Below are 21,308 nucleotides of genomic sequence, written 5' to 3' on the forward strand. Positions count from 1 at the left end.
TGTTTTCAATTCTAAATGAAACTTGGTATAATGAATTGAGTGCTTCAAATCCTTCTTGAGAGTTATGTAGGTTATAAATAAGAATCAGTATATACTTCACACATATGGTCACTTGTGCATAGAGACTCATGTATACACACCCATGCTTATACTTACATATGTGTGCATGTATAAAGAGGCCTGACCAGAAATAATTTGTATGCTGTTAAGTAAGTTACAAGCTTAAGTGTAAAAATAAGTTCTTGTGTACCAGGCACATTGCAGTGTACAGTATACATTATTTTCTTTGAAGTTAGTCAAAAGCCATATAGAAATATATTAACAAGACAAAATATGGTCAAGAAGTTAATGAGAGTTTTGTCTATACTGGATGAAGGTTTTATTATGAAAGCTTATCTTACGTGGAGAATTATAACAATATGGTACTTAACAGTAACATTAGCAAGTCATCAAAAACATTCAGGATTAAATGATAATGATGGTGTATGTATGGAATTTGTCATTGCTGCTAGAAATGAATATATCACAGTGTTTTAAGCCTTAAGTTTGATGTGTTCTGACAATTTCTTTGTTTTGGTGGTAGGGAAGCTTTGACAGGTGCAGTTAATACTTAAATAATTGACTTTCCACCGGATGATGGAATCGCTGTGTATCATCAGTTTATATATTTTGCTGCGGAGACTTGCTTTTACCAAATGTTGTTGACACTTTTATCTACTTGTGCGTTTTCAGAGAAGCATTGATAATTGGACTAAAACCCAGTGGAGACAGATTAATGTGGAACAGATGGACGTGGAACTCAGAAGGTTTGCCAAGGCAAGTTCCATAACTGTCTGTGATGACGATTTATCTTCCTCAGCACCACCTCCTTCCATCTTCCCTAGCCTACTCTCTGCCGTGTTGGGGCCTCAGGTCCTTATTTACTTCAAACAGGATGATTCGAGACAGGATTTTTTTTTTTTTTTTTTTTCCACTCTCAGCCAGTTGCACTTCTAATCAAGCCTGCCTTTCTGTGAATGAGTGGATAAAAGCATGTTAGGGCTAATGAATTGATGAGAAGCAGCTATAATCAGGAGCTTCCCAGAGCTGTCTAGAATGGAGGGGGGAAGATTAAGCAGGGCTGAGGGAATAGGTTTGAAAACTTTCAGATTGTTTCCTTAGCAACTGTAGCATGTGTTATCTTCAGAGGTGCCTTTTGGGCAATTCAGGGCAACCGATTGGGATAACTTGCAGGTTTATATGCAGTACTGTGATCTTTGTTCTTACCGTTGCGTGTTGCAGTATCATGAAGAGGATCAATGTAACCGCACAGAGATTTTCTGAAATCTGTGCTTTGATATCTAGTCTCCACAGCCCTGTGCCCTCTGAAGCCAGTAAAGTCTTTTTGGCTAAAGCCAAATGCACGGCAGTAAAAGGCTGGCAGTGAAAAATGACTGGGCCATTTGTTTTCTTCTTGCCCAAAAGCGTCCTTGCTCCATTCAGTCCTCTGCTCTGCTCATAACGGCTCTTCCCAGCTTTTTCTCCCATTTTTATCCTGGTCGCAAGGACCCTAATTAAAATGTCCCACCACTTTTGGATTTGGAGTCACTGTGCCTCTTTTCTGTGTTCCTGTCTCCTCCACCATCAGATTACCTCACCTAAGGGTGATGCTTTAACCCCCACTCTCGGTTCCTTTTTTTTTTTTTTTTTTTTTTTTTTTAAAGCAAATAACACCATCCTTTTGTGCTGAGTTCACTGGTTTTTGTTATGAGTTTTCTCATTCGCAATTGTTGATGTTGTTCCATGAGCCAAGAAGACAACCAAGTCACAGGCCCTTAAAATCATGAAATAGTTGAGTTCCAAGAAACAAATACGCAAAAGATGGCTAACATTTCAGGGCTTGCCATTTAAACAAGTGAGGTCTTCAGAGGAAGGTCTTAGTAATTCAGGTAACTGCTTATTTATACTCTTCATTGTACATGTCCTGCCAACTCTGTTACCTTCCTACATTTAATTACCTAGGGGTTTCCTCATGGGACAGTCTGTTAGAGCCTGTGAGTAAGAAACCAGTGTATTTCAAAAAAAAAAAAAAAAAAAAAAGGGGGAAGGAAGAAAGAAAGAAAAGACAGACAGTGGAGACTTGTAATACATGAATGAGTGGATCCTTTTCTATTTCTCTGGTTTCAGTCCTTAACTTGGGAATTTAAATGCTTTTACTCTCTTCCTGATCCAGGGAAATGTTTGTTTATTATTTCAAAGGAGGCAAATTATAAAAGATATTATTATCTCCAGGAGCTGGGTTTTTTGTTTTTTCTTTCTCACTTTTCTTTAGGAAATCTGGTCTCTAGATAAGGAGGTCCGTGTGTGGGATGCTTACTCAGGCCTGGAAGGCACAGTGAAGGACATGACAACCTCCCTGAGAGCTGTCGCGGAGTTACAGAGCCCTGCCCTCAGAGACAGGCATTGGCACCAGCTCATGAAGGCCATTGGGGTCAGTGTCCTGGGTGTTATTAATTGAATACTTTTGTGACTGCGAAGTGTTATTCCTTTGTTTCCACCATTCACTGGGGTGAAGTGGGATCTGGGAAAAGGTCTCTGGTCAGATGCAAGAGGTCAAGACCCTTGAGACATGACCAAGGACCAGACCTGCAGAGACCCTTGTTTTAGCCCCTGCTGTGGACTATGTGTCCCCTGACCTCCAATTGATATGTTGAAGCCGGGATCCCTAGTGTGATGGTATGTGGAGGTGGGACTTTTGGGAGATAATTAGGTCAAGAGGGCAGAGGTCTCATGAATGGGGTCAGTGCCCTTGTCAAGGGATGAAGATCCCAGAGCTTTCTACTCTTGACCATGTCATGATAAAACAAGAAGATGGATATCTGTAAACTAAGAACAGGGCCTTCACCAGGAACCCAACCAGGCTGGCCCCCCTGATCTTGGACTTACAGCCTCTAGAACTATGAGAAATAAATGTCTGCTGTTTAAGCCCTCCAGTCTATGGTGTCTAGTTACAGTGGATGGGAGTGACTAAGACACCTCCCCCTTTTATATCTTTCTATATTTATTAACCTCTCTATTTTGAGGTTTGATTTCTATTAAATAAGAGGGGTGCCATCTGTTCTTATGCATCAGAGGAATCTTGAAAGGTCAAATAAGATAATGTAAAGTCATTTTATAGTATATGACATGGCTGCAAAGAAACATTTTGTGGAGGGGATCGGAAACAGTGACTATTCGCCCCCGCAATTCATTTCATAATTTTTGATGGTCTTTTGATGGTTTCAATGTTATTGTGAAATACGGAATTATTTCTCATGTGTTCATGCCACTCAAGGTCTTTTTTTTTTTTTTTTTTTTGCCTTTCTATGTATATTTAAGGACAAATATACAAACCTTACACTATTTTTCAGGGAAGGTGACCTTCATGAGTTTAAAATAGATTAAGGGCAGCCTGATGTGCATGTTTTCTGCTAGGCCTGCATCGTGAAGAAAGGCTCTTGTGGTTAGAAGACAGAGTTTGCAGAGCAGGGAAACCGAGGAAAGGAGCCGCCTGGTAAAGTGGAGACGGCCCGGGCTTTATCGGTCCACCCCTGACACTTAGTATCTCTGGGATTGTGGGCAAGTTACTTGCTCTCTGTACCACCTTGCCCCTTCTATGATGCCATGATGCTCCTGTGCAGATTTGGTGAACAAATGGCAGATGAGGTTATGTGTATATAGATAGATAGATAGATACAGAGAGAGAGAGTGCGCGCGCAACCTCACATGTTGCAAGTCCTCAATAAATGGTCACTGAAGCCATTATTATTATTATCATTATTGTGCTTTCTATAATCTTTTAGATATCACCTATTTAGACTTTGTGGTTGATTAATTTATTCTTTCAGAAAATCTTTTTATTGAATCTCCCATCATGGAAGGTAGACTGTGTGCCCACTCCCCACCCTCTCCTCACATTTTCTGCAGTGAGATTTCTCCTCAGTCTCTTGCCTGTATTACATCTCTCTGCACGTTAGAAAAAGTACCTTCTCTGGCAGACCATTGAGAAAAAGGCATCTTCCTCCACAACGTCCTGGAACATCAGAGCAGTGGTTACATTCAGCCTTTAGTTGTCATCTGGCCTCATGTCTATATTCAGTGCGCAAACTGCACAGCTCATGGGGCGGGGGAGCAGGGGCATGGATGCTTAGCTCCTTCCTTCTCTAAAATACACCTGGGTCCCTGGCATCCGTCAGCTCTGGAGTGAGGTCAAAAGTGATGCAGAGATAGGGTAGCCAACTCATGGGGTTTGCTCAGGACATCTAGGTTTTAGCCTGGGACACCCTGCAGTCCTGGGTAAGCAGGGCCATTGAGGCATCTTGCGTAGAGAGGCAGATGGTGCCGAGCAACCTTACAGACTGGGGGAGCCAGGCAGACAGCAGCTTCAGCTTCCAAGAGGCAGGGCCTGGATATTCTTACCAGGAGCAGCAAAGGAAATGGCTTCCTTGCAACTGTCCAGGGGGGACAGCTCTTAATTTCTGGGGGGCATGGGTGAGTTGGGGCACTTAAAAGAGCTGAGAGCTTCTTAGCAAACACTGGGATAGGGAAGTTGGGGAGTCAAGAAGATGATGAGGAAATGTGAATTGTTGTTTCTCTCATGCTAAGTATGGAGAATGACAGTTCGAGTAAGCTTTTTTTTTTTTTTTTTTTTGGCAAGGAACTAAGATTAAATCAATGATAAAACTAGGTTAAATCACAGGAGCAACTGGGAATTGTGTTCAGTGAATAGAGTATTTAAAGAGAAGACAAATGAGCTACTCCCCAATTCCTGGGATTTCAACCAAATTGAAATGAACAGCGTGATTCTCTTGAAAAATTGGCTTTGTGGGCAAAGGAGATAAGAAATGATCTGATGAGCAAGGTTTATGAAACAAAAGAAAGCAGTGTAGTGTGAATGTGGCTGAAACTTCAGCCCTCCTTTCCGGTGGGTGACACCTCAATAATTGTAAGTTAAAAAAAGCCGTCTCTTTTGGTTGGCCACACGTTTAGAACCTGAGATGTACTCAGCAGCTGACCTGAGTCTATTTAGCTGCGATTCATTCTTCTGGCCTTTAGGTAAAAGGAACCATTCACATACGTGGAATATAAATTCTACCTTTTTTTCCTTCCCAATCAGGTTAAGTTTTCAATAAATGAAGCCATGACTCTGGCAGATTTGCTAGCCTTGCAGTTACACCAAGTGGAAGAGGATGTCCGAAGCATTGTGGACAAAGCTGTGAAAGAGCTGGGGACAGAAAAGGTGGTGTCCTCGGGCTCTTTATTGTTACACTGGGCTTGTTCTATACACTGGCACGTAAGCTGGCTTAGGGCAAAGTCCTCATGTCACAGTTGTGTGAATATGTGTTTTCTTGGGCAGGATACGGATTCCTTCTATGCCACAGTAAAGAAGGGATTTGACCCAGTTGAAGCTGAAAATTATAATAGAAACCGCTTCTTCTTTTTTTTGAATGGCTGCACCTGAGGCATAAGAAAGTTCCTGAGCCAGGGATTGACTCTAAGCTGCAGCTGCAGCAAAAGCAGATCCTTTGACCCCCTGCAGCAGGACGGGGATCTCCACAGCAACTCAAGCCACTCTTCGGTCAGATTCTTAACCCACTGTGCCATGGGAGGAACTCCCAGAAAACACTCATATATCACTTACTTTGTAGTCATATAAGGCAGTGCTCTCAGTGCATGATATTAATTCATTTAATCCTCTGAGGATTATCCTTATTTTACAGATAGGGAAACTGAGATATAGCGATGTCATTAACTTAATGCTGTTTCAACAAGGGAACTGGGATTTACATTCTGGCAGTCAGCACTACTTATCTTGTGCTAGCTAATTTGCAGATAATGTCTATCAGACCTTTAGGAAAACCTTTTCTTTTTCTCTCTCTTTTTTTTTGTCTTTTTAGGGCCGCACCCATGGCATACGGAACTTCCCAGGATAGGGGTTGAATCAGAGCCACAGCCGCTGGCCTATGCCACAGCCACAGCAACATGGGATCCAAGCCTGTCTATGATTTACACCACAGTTCATAGCAATGCCGGATCCTAACCCAGTGAGCGATGCCAGAGATCGAATCCATGTCCTCATGGATACTAGTCAGGCTCGTTAACCACTGAGCCACAATAGGAACTCCCTAGGAAAACCTTTTAAGTCTCTTCCTGCTCTGGCATTCTATTTCAGTGAAGGATGTAAAACTCAGATGGAATGAAAATTTGATATTGGCATGATGCTTGTTTCTGTTGTGTGATGGAATTCATTCTCTAGACCTCATTGCCATGAATTACTTGCAGGAGAAAAAATTCAGGCCAGTGATTCACGATATCACTCTGTTGCTTTTTTTTCTTTTTTTCTTTTTGGAAAATGTGAAAAAAATTCTAAATTCCAGATGACAGCCTAGGTTTTGGTCCTAAATTAAATGTTTGTGTACATAACTAAATACCATTTATATCTAGGTTATTAATGAAATCATTCAGACCTGGGCAACCATGGAGTTCTCTTATGAAGTTCACTATCGAACAGGCATTCCATTACTGAAGTCTGATGAACAATTATTTGAAACGCTAGAGCACAACCAAGTAAGATGGATATTTTTATTACAGATTTTTTTCCTTTTAAATTAGGATTTTAGGCTTTGCCCAAGTTCCAGTACTCAGTATTTCTTTATTTATTCATTGGGCATCTACTTGGAGCAGGCTCCAGACACAGTAGTATTTGGGATCAAAAGATAGGAACACATATTCTCAAGGAATTTGCACTTTAGTAAGAAAACAAAAGGACTCCGAAGAGCCTAAAGAGGCAGACTACTTTATGGGGAGAGTGAAAGACACAGCGAAACTCCTGTAAGGTGGTGGTGCTTATAGTGAGTCTTGAAGGATGGGCTGGTATTCAACAAAGAATTGTGATCGGAAAAAGGTGCTGTAGGAAAAGGGGACAATGTCAGTGGCATCTTGGAATGCCAGAAAGTACCTGCCATTATTCAGAGGTAATTTTAAGAGTAATAAATAATAAGGCTGGAGAGACAATCCAGAGCATAGCCTATGTGATCTTGAATCCTAAGGTTCTAAGTTGGCTTTTCTTTGGACAAGAGAGAGAAGAAAGGTGAGAGAGAGAGACTCTTCAGAGGAAATAAGAGTAGTGTTGTTATTACTAGACTTGAGGCACTTAAAGAACCTGAGATCTAAAGAGATGATGCTGTATTATTTTTTCTGTATTTAAAGTGAGGATATTGATGTAAAGATAGAAAGTCAGATCCTGAGCTCAGCACAGAGGTTCAGTCTAGAATTGTAGGTTGGGAGGTCATTATTGGTATCTTGAGAATTGATGAACTGATTGATGAGAAGTAAAGAAGATAAGCCACCTTAGTAGAGCTTTGGAAAAGACTGCATTTGGTGAACAAGGGGAGGAGACATGAATAAGACAGAGAGAAAATGGTCAGAGAAATAGTAGAAAAAGGATACTGCAATATAGCAACCCTGGGATAAGTTTTTCCATCAGAAAGGAAAAACTTAAACTGTCATGAAAGCAGTTTAAATGTCCACTATGGACGAATGGGTCAAGGAAATGTGTGTGTGTATTTATGTATATATAACGAATTCTAAGAAATAGCACAAATGAGCCTATATACAAAACAGAAACAAGCAACAGAAATAGAGAACAGACTTGGTTGCCAAGTGGGAGGTGCAGAGGGAGAGGGATGGATGGGGAGTTTGGAGTTAGTAGATGCAAACCACTACTACATTTAGTATGGATAAGCAATGAGGTCCTGCTATAGCACAGGGAACTATAGCCACTCTCTTGGGATAGAACATGATGGAAGATAGTATGAAAAAAAAAGCAATGTATGTGCATGTAGGACTGGGTCACTTTGTTGGGTAGCAGAAATTGGCAACATTGTCAATCAACTATATTTTAATAAAAAAAGAAATATTATTCAGCTATAAAAAAGGAAACCTTACCATTTATGACAGCATGAATGTGTCTTAAAGATATTATGCTTAATGAGATAACTGAGTCAGAGAAAGCCAAAAACCGTATGTGCTTGCTTATATGTGAAATCTTAAGAAGCTGAACTCATAGAAACAGAGAATAGAATGGTGGTTACCAGGTGCTGGGTCTTTGGGCAAGTGGGGAGATGTTGGTCAAAGGTTACAGACCTTCATGTATAAGATGAGTACGTTCTGGGCATATCATGTACAGCATGGTGACTATAAAATCATTGAAAGTCGTTACAAGAGAGTAGATCTTAAATATTATCAACACATACACACACATAAAAGGTAATTATATGGGGGATGGAGGTGTTAACTAACATTATGGTGACCATTTCACAATATATGCATATATCAACTCATCACATTGTTACTTGAAACTTACCCAATGTTATATGTCAATAGCTCAATAAAGCGGGGGGAGGATAAAGAAGAGTCACATGTATTAAATACTTAGAGGTGAAGAAGAACAAGAAGAGGGTGTTGTACTTGGTGATTTCCTGAGATTTCACATCAGAGAATGGTAGGAAATGCTTGCCGGGCTGCATGGCAGTGAAGCAAAGCATGGTCTTAGGAGGGCTGCCAGGTTTGTTAGTCAACTCAAAGGGGAGGAAAACAAAAGCTTGAGGGCACACTGCAAGGAGTTTTACTTTATATTTTCAATATTTTAGAAAAAGTACTCATAACCTTGGAATGGTTAATAGGCAGGGACCACAGGGAGAGTGGGAGAGGTTGGAAGAATAAAGTTTAATTCCTAAAGCTGTGCTCCAGTGCATAATATTTTTTTCCTGCCTACAAAGAGACATAGTACATGTAGTTGGTTATATTTATCTTGTTCCTCTTGAAAAAAAATGTTGCTATGAATACTTAATGCCATGAATTCATTTGTTTAGCAAATACGTAGGGAGTATCTGTTCCACGTATTGTGTGCTAGGTCCCAGGAATCCAGCAATAAACAGAAGAGGTATGGTCCCTCCCTCTTAGTGCTTTCTGTCTACCAGTCTAGCTATTATTTAAAATTCTGTGCCATTCTTTTAGGTTCAGTTACAGACTCTGCTTCAAAGCAAGTATGTGGAATATTTCATTGAGCAAGTCACGAGCTGGCAACACAAATTAAACACAGCAGACTCAGCCATCTTTACTTGGATGGAAGTCCAGCGCACTTGGTCTCACCTAGAAAGCATCTTTGTTTGTTCAGAAGATGTTCGAATCCAACTTAAGGAAGATGCTAGAAGATTTGATGAAGTAGATGTTGAATTTAAGGTTTGTGAAAGACAGTTTTCTATCCTAGCACCTTCTTCTAGACAATATGAAATTCTCGTTAAGAAATGTGATCTGGGGTACTTTTATTTATGAAAAAACATATATGTGTGTGTTTTCATTTTTGGAGATGAAGAGGGAAACTTTTCTGTGAAGGGTCAGTGGATATTTTAGGTCTTGTGATTGTAGTTGGTCTCTGCCACCACTACTCAGGACTACCATTGTGGTGTGAAAGAAAACATAGATGGTACATGGGTGTGGTTGTGCTCCAGTAAAACTTCATAGCTGCGGAAAATTGAATTTCATATTACTTTCATGTGTTAGAACGTATTATGCTGCTTTTGATTTTTTTTTCCAACTAGTTAAAAGTGTAAAAACCATTTCGGCCATGCAAAAAAGAGGCAGCAGGCAGCAGACTGCCCATCCCTGCAGTAAGGTCTGGAAGATGGCTTCATCTTCATTAAGTCTGAGAAAGGGAAGCCAGGAGCAGAGTAATAACAACCAGTTATTGGTTTGTTTCATAAGAGCCACAGAGAGCACATGCAGATGTGCATATAACAATGATCAATGATTTGAGAGACTTGAGGCAAAGAATAATGGCTTTACCTTTTTATATAGAAATAGGGATGAAATATTTTCTTCTTCCTAAACACCCAAGGAATTCTTCTTTGTTTAACTTCTGGGAGGAAAGAATAAGCAGATGGTTTAGTACTCATCTCATTTTCAGATGTGAATATACTCTGTAAGATTTTGGTACTCTCTCTGTCCTATTTTTTTTTTCCTTTAGTTTAGGAGAGATTCTGCATGGCCCCAGAATGGTGGTAATGCCCATTGAAATTATATTGATAAAAACTACGTGATACACTTTCTTTTTGATGTTCACTTAAAAGTTTAAATAGCATAATAGACATAATGTTCAAGGGTCTTTAACTTGGCTTTCTGATAGTTTCGTCTTCATTTTTTAATTCCTCAAATGGAAGAAAAATTTAGAAAAGTAATTTCTATTATCAATGGCTCCATATCGCACTTCCACACAGGAGTTGATGTTCAGGACGGCTAAAATAAAAAATGTTCTACAAGCAACATGCAGACCTAATCTTTGTGAAAAACTGAAAGATTTACAGTATAGGTAAGAATAAAACAATAAAGCAGTCAATTGCTTAGAATTTTGAGGTTTCTTTTAAGTATCTAATAATATTTAGCATCATGTTGCTGTAGGTACAACCTCTACTATGTTATTTTATAATTTACTATAAACAGATACAAATTTACTTCTGTTTTCCAAAAGGAGCATTATAATAGTACAATTAAGACATCTTATTATCAAGAGAATTGATGTGATTGATCAATTTTTTAAATCAAACTGTACTGTAAATATTTACTAAGCTAATATTTACTCTATGCTAAGAATTGAGATTACATTCATTCATTTTAAGTCCTTTATTTTGTACATAGTTTAATTATACTACAAATTATCCTTAGCATGTTAGTATTTTTGAAATCCTTGTCCTTAGGGGCATTTGCAGTTTTAATATAGAATTCTGTAATAGCTAGTGGTCATAAGAATATTCTGTCTTTTGATTAAAAATGAGCAGATTAGCCACTATAAGAAGAGCTTTGTGCAGAATTGTGATCACTTTTTATTGCAAGGTAAAGGAGTTGTCTAGATAATACGTATATATTACATAAAATTATTTCATAATCTGGAAGGTTTTTAGAGATAAAATTGTTAAATGTTAAAAGTGCGGATTTCCACAGAAGTTTATTATTTCTTAGTCATTGATCTTTGGGTTTTGGGGGGCGTTGCCTTTGGGTCACCTCTGCTCTGCTAAGAACAATAATGTGGAAATGATTCTGGATCTTAGGATTCCTCTGAACAGTAGAGAGAGCTGAAGCTGCTTTTGTTTTGTAGACATTCAGTGGGAAAAGGAAAACCTTAAATAAATTACACGTTAACTAAAGCATTTTGTGCTCAGAGTGAGTGAGTGAGGCCAAACCTCGTCTTTCCACCTGCTGATTAGAAGTGTCACAAATACAAGTGATGAGTAATATCAACTTAAGTCTGATCTATATTTTGTCTCAGCTAAGGTTGTATGTGTGCGAGTGTGTCTCCTCCTTGACATGACTTGTACATTAATAGGAACAAGATGATGTCCAAGAAAAAGAAGTAGGCTACATGTTAAACAGTGAGCATGATGTGATGAATGGACAGATGAGAGGATCTATGTTTTGTTTTGTTGACGTTTGAATAACTGAATGGGCAAGATATGCTTAAAGATGTTTTTCATTCATGCAGGCTTTCTCTTTGTGAAAAAGCTCTTGCTGAGTATCTGGAAACCAAGCGTGTGGCTTTTCCACGATTCTATTTCATCTCTTCCGCAGACTTACTTGACATTCTCTCAAAGGGAGCTCAGCCTGCACAGGTGATATATGTATATATTTTTTTTTTTGAAAGTCTCACATCCTATGGTAGCTAAGGAATGTCACATTTTCTCTATTATCGTCAGATGCCACCTACCATGTCACATGCGCCAAGAAGTAGTAAATAATGCAATAAAAATGCTTAATGCAGCAACAGAGGGATATTAGAGGTGGTGCCAAAGGAACTAAGAGAGTAACTGCCTGGTCCTTGGCATAGGGAAAGGTCATCAGATGTATAAAGCTTAGGGCCCTACAAGAAGTTAATGGAAGAAACATTGGCTCCAAGTCCCTGGAATTCTGGGACAAGGACTGGGGCTCTGTTGCTGGGTTAGCAGCTATCCTGGGAGAGAATGCATCACTAGGAAGATGATTGCTGGTGCCGTCTTACAACTGTGACTCCAGAGTAACCCTCATAATTACAAAGCTGGACTATTCTTCAGTGCTGTCAGAGGTGCATTAGTATACTTTCAGGCTCATCCTCTGCTTAACCCTCTATTTTTCTCCTACTTAAGCAAAAGTAACATAGCACGTAAAGCAGCTATTATCTTTTGTAATCTGAGAGCACAGGTCAGAGATAAGCTTTATACAAATCCCACAGCACTCCTTTCTTTAAACATTCAGAGGATTTTGCCTTTCTTTATATCTGTTCAGTCGTTCATAACCATTTAGATCTTATAGTAATTACAGCTGACATAGGCAGTTCCTCCTATACTTGACTGTATATCATAGATTATTTTGAAGCCGAAGTTTGTGCTTTATCATGGTGGATTTGTCTCCATGTTCTTTCTCTAGATAATTTTATGCCTTTTTTTGGAATATGAGTCAACTTATTCACTTATGAAACACTTACAGTTTCCTGAATTCTGTTGTTCTCTGGACATGGTATTCATCTTGATTATTTCTCTCTTGTTCTTGTTCATTTCTCTTTGAACCTAAGTTCATTGGAACGGCTCTTCTTGGTGTAGGCATTACAAGTGCAGTCTTGCTATTAGTAGCATAAATTAGTTGTTAGTTAACTTTGGCAACATTTTCAGTGCTACTACTCAGGTATTGCTTTGTATATTTATGCTAACGCCCAGCTGACTTTGTAAATAAAATTCCTCCAGTAAGACTAAGAACCCAGTATATCCATCTCTTGTTTATGTCAATGACATGTAAATTGGATGGTTTTTTTTTTTTTTAACTAGCATTTACTACCAGATTTAAGCTTCAATAATCTCTCAAGAATATCCTTATGACTGACAGCTGGACCCTCTGCCCAGAATAATCATATGATGAGATAGAGGCTGTCATATTCCATTCTAGCTACATGTTCCTAAACTCTTGCAAATGTGAAATACCTAAAATTCTCAATTTTCACTATGTACATTAAAGAGGTGCTTAAATGTGTAAGTCAGATAACATTCTTTTTCTTTTTTGATTTTTTTTTTGCTTTTTTCTCCTATAAAAGATCAATTTCATTTATTTATTAGAGTATAGTTGACTTACGTTGTTGCATTAGTTTCAAGTGTACAGCAAAGTGAGTCAGCCATATATATATATATACACACACACATATATCCAGTCTTTTTTCCCCATATAGGTTATTATAGAATATTGAGTAGATTTCCCTGTGCTATAGAGTTGGTCCTTGTTAGTTATCTATTTTATATATATAGTAGTGTGTATATGTTAATCCCAAACTCCTAATTTATCCCTCCCCACCATTGTTTCCCATTTGGTAACCATACATTTAACTTGGAAATTTGTGAGCTTGTTTCTCTTTTATGAATAATATCTTTTGTATCTTCTTTTTTTTTTTTAGATTCCGCATATATGTGACATCATGTGTATTTTTCTTTCTCTGACTTACTTCACCTAATATGATAATGTCTAGGTCCATCCATGTTCTTGTAAATGGCCTGGTTTCTTTATTTTTCATGGCTGAGGAATATTCCATTGTATATATGCACCATATCTTGTTTTTTCCCCTTTTTTTAAAAAAAATTTTATTGAAATACAGTTGATTTAAAACATTGTGATAATTTCAGCTGTACAACAAAACTGAAATTATATATTCAGTTATACATGTAAACACATCCATTCTTTTTCAGAATCTTTTCCCATATAGATTATCACAGAATATTTGGTAGAGTACCATGTGCTATACAGCAAGCCCCCTTTGGCCAATCATTCCATGTACCACAGTGTGCATATATGCCAGTCCCAAACCTCCAATGCATCCCTCCCCAGCCTGTCCCTTTGGTAACTTTAAGCTTGTTTTCAAAACCTATGAGTTTGTTTCTATTTTATAAATAAGTTCTTTTGTGTCCTTTTTTTTAGATTCCATGTTTAAGTGATATCATATGATGTTTGACTTTCTTTGTTTGATTTACTTTGCTTAGTATGATAATCTCTAGATCCATCCATGTTGCTGCAAATAGCATTACTTCATTCTTTTTAGTGACTAATATTCTACTGTATATATGTACCACATCTTCTTTATCCATTCCTCTGTCAATGGATATTGAAGTTGCTTCCATGTCTTGGCTGTTGTAAATAGTGCTGCAATGAACATTGAGGTTCATGTATCATTTTGAATTATGGTTTTCTCTGGATATATGCCCAGGAGTAGGATTGCTGGATCATATGGTAGTTCTGTATTTAGTTTTTTAAGGGACCTCCATACTGTTCTCCATAGTGGTTGCACCAGTTTACATTCCTACCAACAGTGTTGGAGAATTCCCTTTTTCCACTCCTTCTCCAGTACTTGTTGTTGGTAGACTTTTCGATGTTGGCCATTCTGACCCATGTGAGGTAATACCTCATTGTAGTTTTGATTTACATTTCTCTAATAATTAATGATGTTGAGCATCTTTTCATGTGCTTTTTGGCCATCCATTCTTTTTCTTTGGTATTCTTTAAACATAATGAACACATATGTGACTGTCGATTGAACAGTATTAATTACACAGAATATTGATATGAAACAGTTTTGTCTTTCTACCATTATTAATCCCAAATGTGTCCTGCTGAGTCTCTGCACTGAGTAGCAGATCCCTTTATAACATCTTGGGCAGGTATTATCACATTTTGGGCCCTTTTTCTTATTAAAAAAATAAACTCAAAGAATCTTAGCAAGGTCTCATTTAAAATTCCTCTCTCACCTCTGTGACAAGACCAGACTTTTACATAATGAACTTGAAGCTGGGATCTTTGATTTCTCCTCCTACTAGTTTATCATGGGAGAGGGGGATAGGGTGTCATATGTCAGTCATTGCTCTTAATGCATATTCCTGCATCTCTCTTCAGCAGTGGCTGTCAGCCCTGACCCTCAACAGCCATTACGCACATGCTTGGGTGTCTTGTGGAAAAGGAGCAAGTCCTCAGGACAAGAAAAACTTCCCGGGGGTGGGTATATATTACAAAGCCAGGTCCATGTCAGCACTTCCAGTTCTTACCCTTGGCAGTGTATTCAGTCATTTGTTACATCTTCTTCCTCCTTTTCCACCTAAGCAGATGTCTGAACAAGGGACACATCACAGATTCATTTCCAGTAGGTACCCATAATTTCTATGAGTGATTCTTTAACTCCTCTCACTTGACAACTTAAAGGGTGGAGGTTGGCAGAAACAGTCCTTCACCTTGAAGCCCCAACAGGAGTGGGGAAGAGCTAAGCACTGCCCTTGGGCTGACTCTCACGGATGTGAGGATGGCCGCTTCTCCCACCTCCTCCCTGCCATACTTTCCCAGAAGGGGTCTGTAGAGGCAGATGATGGTAAGGGGCTGAGATGTGGGTTGCAAAGCCCTGGAACCACTAACCTGTCCTAACCCCTGATTGCTGTCTTCAGAACATGCACATGTCTGATACCTCTTTGTCCTTAACTGAAGTCCCAGGCTTTGCTAGAGAAGCAGGTGACTCAACACACACTTGTCACTCATTCTTTTTAGGTCCTTTCAAGTCATCAAAAGGTGCTTTGTGCCTTAGACAGCTTGTCTAAGGATGCACAGATATATGCATCCCTGATGCCAACTTTTTCATTATCTTTCCTAAATTATAGGATGAGGTTTTGCTGCTTTTTAAAAAAAAAAAAAACTTAAAACATGCACCTTTTAAATCATTTTTTAAATTTTCACAGCATCACTTCATAGAATGTTATTTTTAATATCAGTGCAACTTACGTGGAAGTCTTTTTGTCTTCCTCATTCACTTGTTTTAATCTCAGGTATGATTTCTCCATACTAGTACTAGTAACACTCTTTAATGAATGACTTGATAATGTGAGACATTAAAAAGATTTGAAATTTTAATGAAGCTGAATATTAAAAGTCACAGCATAGAGAATCTCCAAAGTGGCTCACAGTCACACTGATAGATGCTAGCAGCAGTGCTGTCTGTCCCATGCCAACAAAGGAGCAGGTATTTCTGCTTACCAGCTGAAGGGGGCTGGCTACGTGGCTGCAGAGTAAATGTGGTTTACAGTTCTCCTGACAGGCCAGCTTTGAGATGATTTGATTTTTGAAACATCTTGAAATTTTAGATACCTTTTTTTGACATGGTACTCAAAATGTGATTTCATTGAGATCCTTTTTCTTAGACTCATTAGGCTTCGAACAGTTCAACTTCATATCAAATACTGTTGCACTCTAAGGAAAAGTCGGTTATTAGAAAAAGTGTTTAGCTGCCTCTGAGGTGCAAATACCACCTGGGAGTGACCTGCTGGGGCAGAAGACTGAAAAGGAGCTAAGCGTGAGTTGAGTCATTTAGAACCATGGTCAGCCTCTCTCCCTGCATTGGTTCTGCAAAGTCAAGGTGCCAGCTGGACACTTGGTCACTTGCTATGAATTGTGAATGCTTTTGGTTCCTGTGCTAGAGGGCTTAGCCTTGCTACACTCTTACTTTGTTTTCATTATCAGAATCAGTTCCTGAGTGTGCTCCCTATAGTGTGACAAAGATAACATGGCAACTGCAGCTCATGGAATAACAAAGCAATTGCCCCAGAAAAGAAGGCCCTTTATGGGCAGATGGCTCATGTTGACGTCTTGCAAATGACTTGAATTCTTCAGCCCCTTTCCTTCACCCTCCCGGCTCCATTTGGGAGTGTTGTTCCAAGTGAGGGTTTCAGCAGTAAATCATGGAGCTGGATCAACCAGGGAGGTCTGATAATCACTACATCCTGCATTCTGTAAGCAGAAGTGCCCAATTTAAGATACTTCATTTGGAATGTCAGAGTGATGAAATCGGTGTGTCTAGAATGCCCTTCGTGGTTATTAGCTGTTGGTATGTTTGGTTAAGGTCAAGATTAAAAGATTTTTCTCGTCCCAGAGTGCACCCAGACCTCCCAGTGGCATGGATTATCTAAAGGATAGAGGATAAGGCTGTGCCATTTAACTTTAGTTGCTCACGGAAATACAAATTTAGGGGTATACTTGCAGGGTTAATGGGCATGGTGCAGTAGTGATGGGCAGCCAGGAGAGAGCTGCATGTGATTCAGAGTTAACATTCCGTGCTTGCTCTCTCCTCTTAGAAAAACATCCTTTTGTATTTTTTCAAATGAAATGAATATAATGGTTATAGACTGAGTGACATCAGTTGGCCCCATTGTGCCTCTCCAAGGCTGTGATCCAGTGCCCTAAATATGCTGATGACTTGGTGGTTTTAGCCACTGGTTCCTAATGACTTGAAAACTCTTTTCATCCTAGAAGAGTTGGCACTTTTTTTTCCTTCCCTCATCTCGTGTGTGATGATGAGTGAAAGCTTCCCCATGACAGAGCTGTACTGAAGAAAGACACACTTTCCATGTGATGTGTTGTGTTGTGATGTCTAATGCGGGTAGCCGTGGGCCACACATGAGAACTGAACACCTGAAATGTGACAACCGAGGAAACAAATTTTAAACTCCAATACATTTTAGCTGATAGAAATTTAAAAACCAGTCTTTGATTCACTTATTGGAAAACATTCATTTGTTTGAAAAAAATCTGAGTGTGAATCTACTTTTGCAGCATATATTTTATGAAATCTAAAGAGAGATCAGATATTTCTGGTGAAAAATCCAAACTGAGATAATCCGTAAATATAAAAAATGCACCTGGTTTCAAAGGCTTAAAAGAATGTAAAATATCTCATCAGTAGTTTTTCTCTTAATTACACATTGAAGTGAAAATACTTTGGATAAATTAGGTCAAATAAAATACATCAAAATATATTTCACTTGCTTCTTTTTACATGTGTTAATGTGGCTACCAGAAAGTCCCTGCTGTGACAGATGAGGCCACAATGCGTTCTCTAAAATGACAAGATCAGTTATATACATGTTCAGGAATGTTTAATGTGTGCATCAAAGATATCCTTCGGTGGCACTGGACCAAATCTACATAAGATGAAATCTGCCAACATGTCTTTGGAGAAATCCCCCCAAATTGCAGTGTGAAACAGATGGCACTCCACTGATACCCTTAATAGACTGTCAGTATTGGCATTCAGACAGGTGCTTGTGAGAAATAAGTTTACTCTTAAACAATAAAAAGAACTTCTGGATTGTCAAGGGGCAAACATCTAAGACCCCACATTCCTGCAAGCACAGTGTGTTTAACTGTGTAGTACTTCCGGTCGGTGATCTCCGTGATGGAGGGAAGTGACCTCAGAAATTAGAATGATGTGGCTCAACAGTCACTCACAGGGAATCACCGCCTTCCTGACAAGGATTAGTCCTCTTTCCACAGTTAAGTGGAAAAAGGCTCAAGATGCATGTGGTTAGGTGGCTGCATACAAGAGTGAATGCGTTTTAGTTGAAATGAATCAAAAATCCCACCTTTTCTCAAGGAAGTAGAAGGTGGGAAGGCTCGTAAGTACCTACAGTGGAGGGAGGGTGTTGCCCTTGAGTTTTGGTTGGGGCTGAGGATGGAATGGGGAAGAGGCAGGAAAAGGAAACATACAGAAGATGGTCTTGGTTTTGACCTTCTTGCCATTGTCTCTACTTACCTTCAGCTAGGCAGCAAGAATCGAGGCTGTTCATCTGAGTGTAGTTTATTACAGCAGTTGCCAGTGAGAGTCTCCATTTGGCATAACTTAGGAATATGTTATATTTTCAATGGATGCCTTTGTATAGAGGCAGCCTGATACCCAAAGGACTTAGGCATTTAGGTATTTGACAAGGAAATAGACAATCTAGTTTTTAAGTAAATATCTCATAAATTATATATTCCGTAGAGATTAGCCCTGTAAAATAATTAATATATGTTTGACCACAAGTTGTATAACAATATATGTAATTTTGTTTCATTTTGCTAGTGTGTCGCCACTGCTTAGAATTGTGTTATGGCTCCTTTATTGGAATTCCTTCCACAGCCAATTTATAAATTACACAGTTAAATCAGGGTTAGTGCAATGTAGGATTACAATGCCACTTTAATATTATGAGATCAAAAAGTTGTCTTATAAATATGGGGTCCTGCTGCCAAAGAGTGTTAGGCCTTGCTGTGAAATCTAAAACTCTAAAACTCCTGGTCCTGGCCTTTGTTTGATGTCACTTGATAAAGGTTGTTCAGCTCCATCTTAAATTCAATGGGCAGGGCTTCTGGCTATAACACATTAGCTTTTAACAGAATACTTCCTTTGGGACCAACTAGAAACACTGGATAAAATAGTTTGGTAAATCTGTTTAAATGCACCAAAGAGTACCAAAGGAGTCTCAAAAAAGTCAAGGTTTCAGGGGCCAAGACATGAGCAGAGGGAAACCACAGAGAGATGTGCCTGACCTTTGCTACTGCTTTTTCCCCTATGACATTTGACAGTGAGATGTGGCCAAGGGTCTGAAAAGCTGATGAGAACTTTCATCAGTATCACAGAACAGGAAAGAAGGAGAAAAACACAATTAAAAAAAAAAAAACTGGGCTTAAGCCCCACCAAGGAAGATACTATCCAGAGAATCAAAAAGCAATAATGATTCATGATGGGCCAGGAACAAAAGTGAGCTTTGTGATGGTCCCAGCTGGCTTTCTTGAGAGAGTTTCTGGGCCTGGCACAGGGTGGGGCAGCCAGGCAGAGTCTGGTGGACTTGCTGAGTTGAAGGTTCCAAGCTGAGAGTCCAAGAAGGCCAAAATGATGAGAGTTTGCGAAACAGAGTGCGACAGAGGGCAAAGCTGTGATGGAGAGCCTGAGATCCACGGAGGCCTTCTGGAGTCCTTACCACCAGGAATGATTAGTCCTGGATTAGATCCTACGCTAGTTCTGCCAGACACATGTGAAAAGCAAGATACTAAGGCATCAGACTGCCTCCAAGTGATTTAAGTGAACTCCAGAACAAAGCTCAAGAAGATAAGAATAAACATATATTGCACACCAAGCAGGGTAAAGGCCACAGTGACTGACATTTTATTAAAGATAACCCGGGCATATGAAGAGGCAGGGATAGTTCAACCCATTGTGAGGAATCAATCAAAACTGACACATGATGAAAGATAATAGAAGAAGAAGAATGTATATACATTTGTGACTGGGCTACTTTGCTGCACAGAAGAAATTGACACAACATTGTAAATCAACTCTAATAAAAAAAACTGACACAGATGTTGGATGTAACAGGTAAGGACATTAAAAAATGTTTTAGCTGTATTCCATGTGTTGAAAAAGTTAAGCAGAGAGGGGGAAAAGAGAAAGTTTCATATGCGTAATTGGACATCCCCAAGTGGGGACCAAGAAGAGAGACAGAAAAAAATATTTGCCCACGAGCAGCCAAAAGATTTCCACATTGATGAAAAGTAGAAATCCATAGATTGAAGAGTTCAGTGAACCCAAACACAAGAAACATGAAGAAAACTACACCAATGCTCAAAATGGCCAAAACCAATGATAAATGTAAACGTCATCCATAAAGTCACATTATATCCAAAGGAATAAATGAGAGGATGATGAAAGACTTTGCAGTACAAGGGAGAGGATAATGATGGAGCCAACTTTAAAGTACTGAAAGAAAAATAACCTAGGATTCTTTACCCAGTGAAAAATTTTTTTTCTTTTTCTTTTTTCTTTTTGGCTTTTTAGGGCTACACCCACAGCACATGGAATTTCCCAGGCTAGGGGTCAAATTGGAGCTACAGCTGCCAATCTGCACCACAGCTCACAGCAACGCCAGATCCCCAACCCACCAAGCAAGGCCAGGAATTGAACCTGCATCCTCATGGATACTAGCTGGATTTGTTTCCACTACAACACAATGGGAACTCCTGAAACATTTTTTTTTTTAATGAAAGCAAAATAAAGTTTTCAGACGTTGAAAAGTTGGAAGATTTTATCACCAGCAAACTGGTAATACAAGAAATGTTAAAGGAAATGCTTCAGGCAGAAGGAAGACGATACCAGATGGAAATCTGGATCCAAACACACAAAAAATGAGCATCAAAATTGTTAATGTATGGAACTAGACAAAACAGGCACATTAGCCTTTCATCAGAAGGCGGAATAGTAGAAAATAACAGCTCAAAATCATGTAGGCATGAATTTAAATCCTGGCTCTTTTTAAAGATTTTTATTTTTTTCTATTATAGTTGATTTACAATATTCTGTCAATTTGTGCTGTACAGCAAAGTGGCCCAGTCATACACACACACACACATATACTTTTTTTCACATTATCCTCCATCATGTT

The 21,308-nt window shown here is 39.1% G+C and overlaps 1 protein-coding gene across 1 annotated transcript in view; it reads left to right on the top strand.

The window, feature by feature from the left end:
- DNAH11 (dynein axonemal heavy chain 11) overlaps positions 1–21,308 on the top strand; it is a 340,086-nt gene that overhangs the window by 82,423 nt on the left and 236,355 nt on the right. Inside the window, exons 22-28 of the mRNA XM_021063429.2 lie at positions 733–816; positions 2,312–2,470; positions 5,135–5,257; positions 6,463–6,585; positions 9,037–9,261; positions 10,296–10,387; positions 11,555–11,681. Of these exons, the coding sequence (XP_020919088.2) occupies positions 733–816; positions 2,312–2,470; positions 5,135–5,257; positions 6,463–6,585; positions 9,037–9,261; positions 10,296–10,387; positions 11,555–11,681 (933 nt within the window). The remainder of the gene's footprint in view (positions 1–732; positions 817–2,311; positions 2,471–5,134; positions 5,258–6,462; positions 6,586–9,036; positions 9,262–10,295; positions 10,388–11,554; positions 11,682–21,308) is intronic.

The sequence above is a fragment of the Sus scrofa genome, chromosome 9, assembly GCF_054392235.1.
Source record: "Sus scrofa isolate SSC_HxYL_T2T_F1_AM1 chromosome 9, Sscrofa_HxYL_maternal_Yorkshire_Landrace_v2.0, whole genome shotgun sequence".
Classification (NCBI taxonomy): domain Eukaryota; kingdom Metazoa; phylum Chordata; class Mammalia; order Artiodactyla; family Suidae; genus Sus; species Sus scrofa.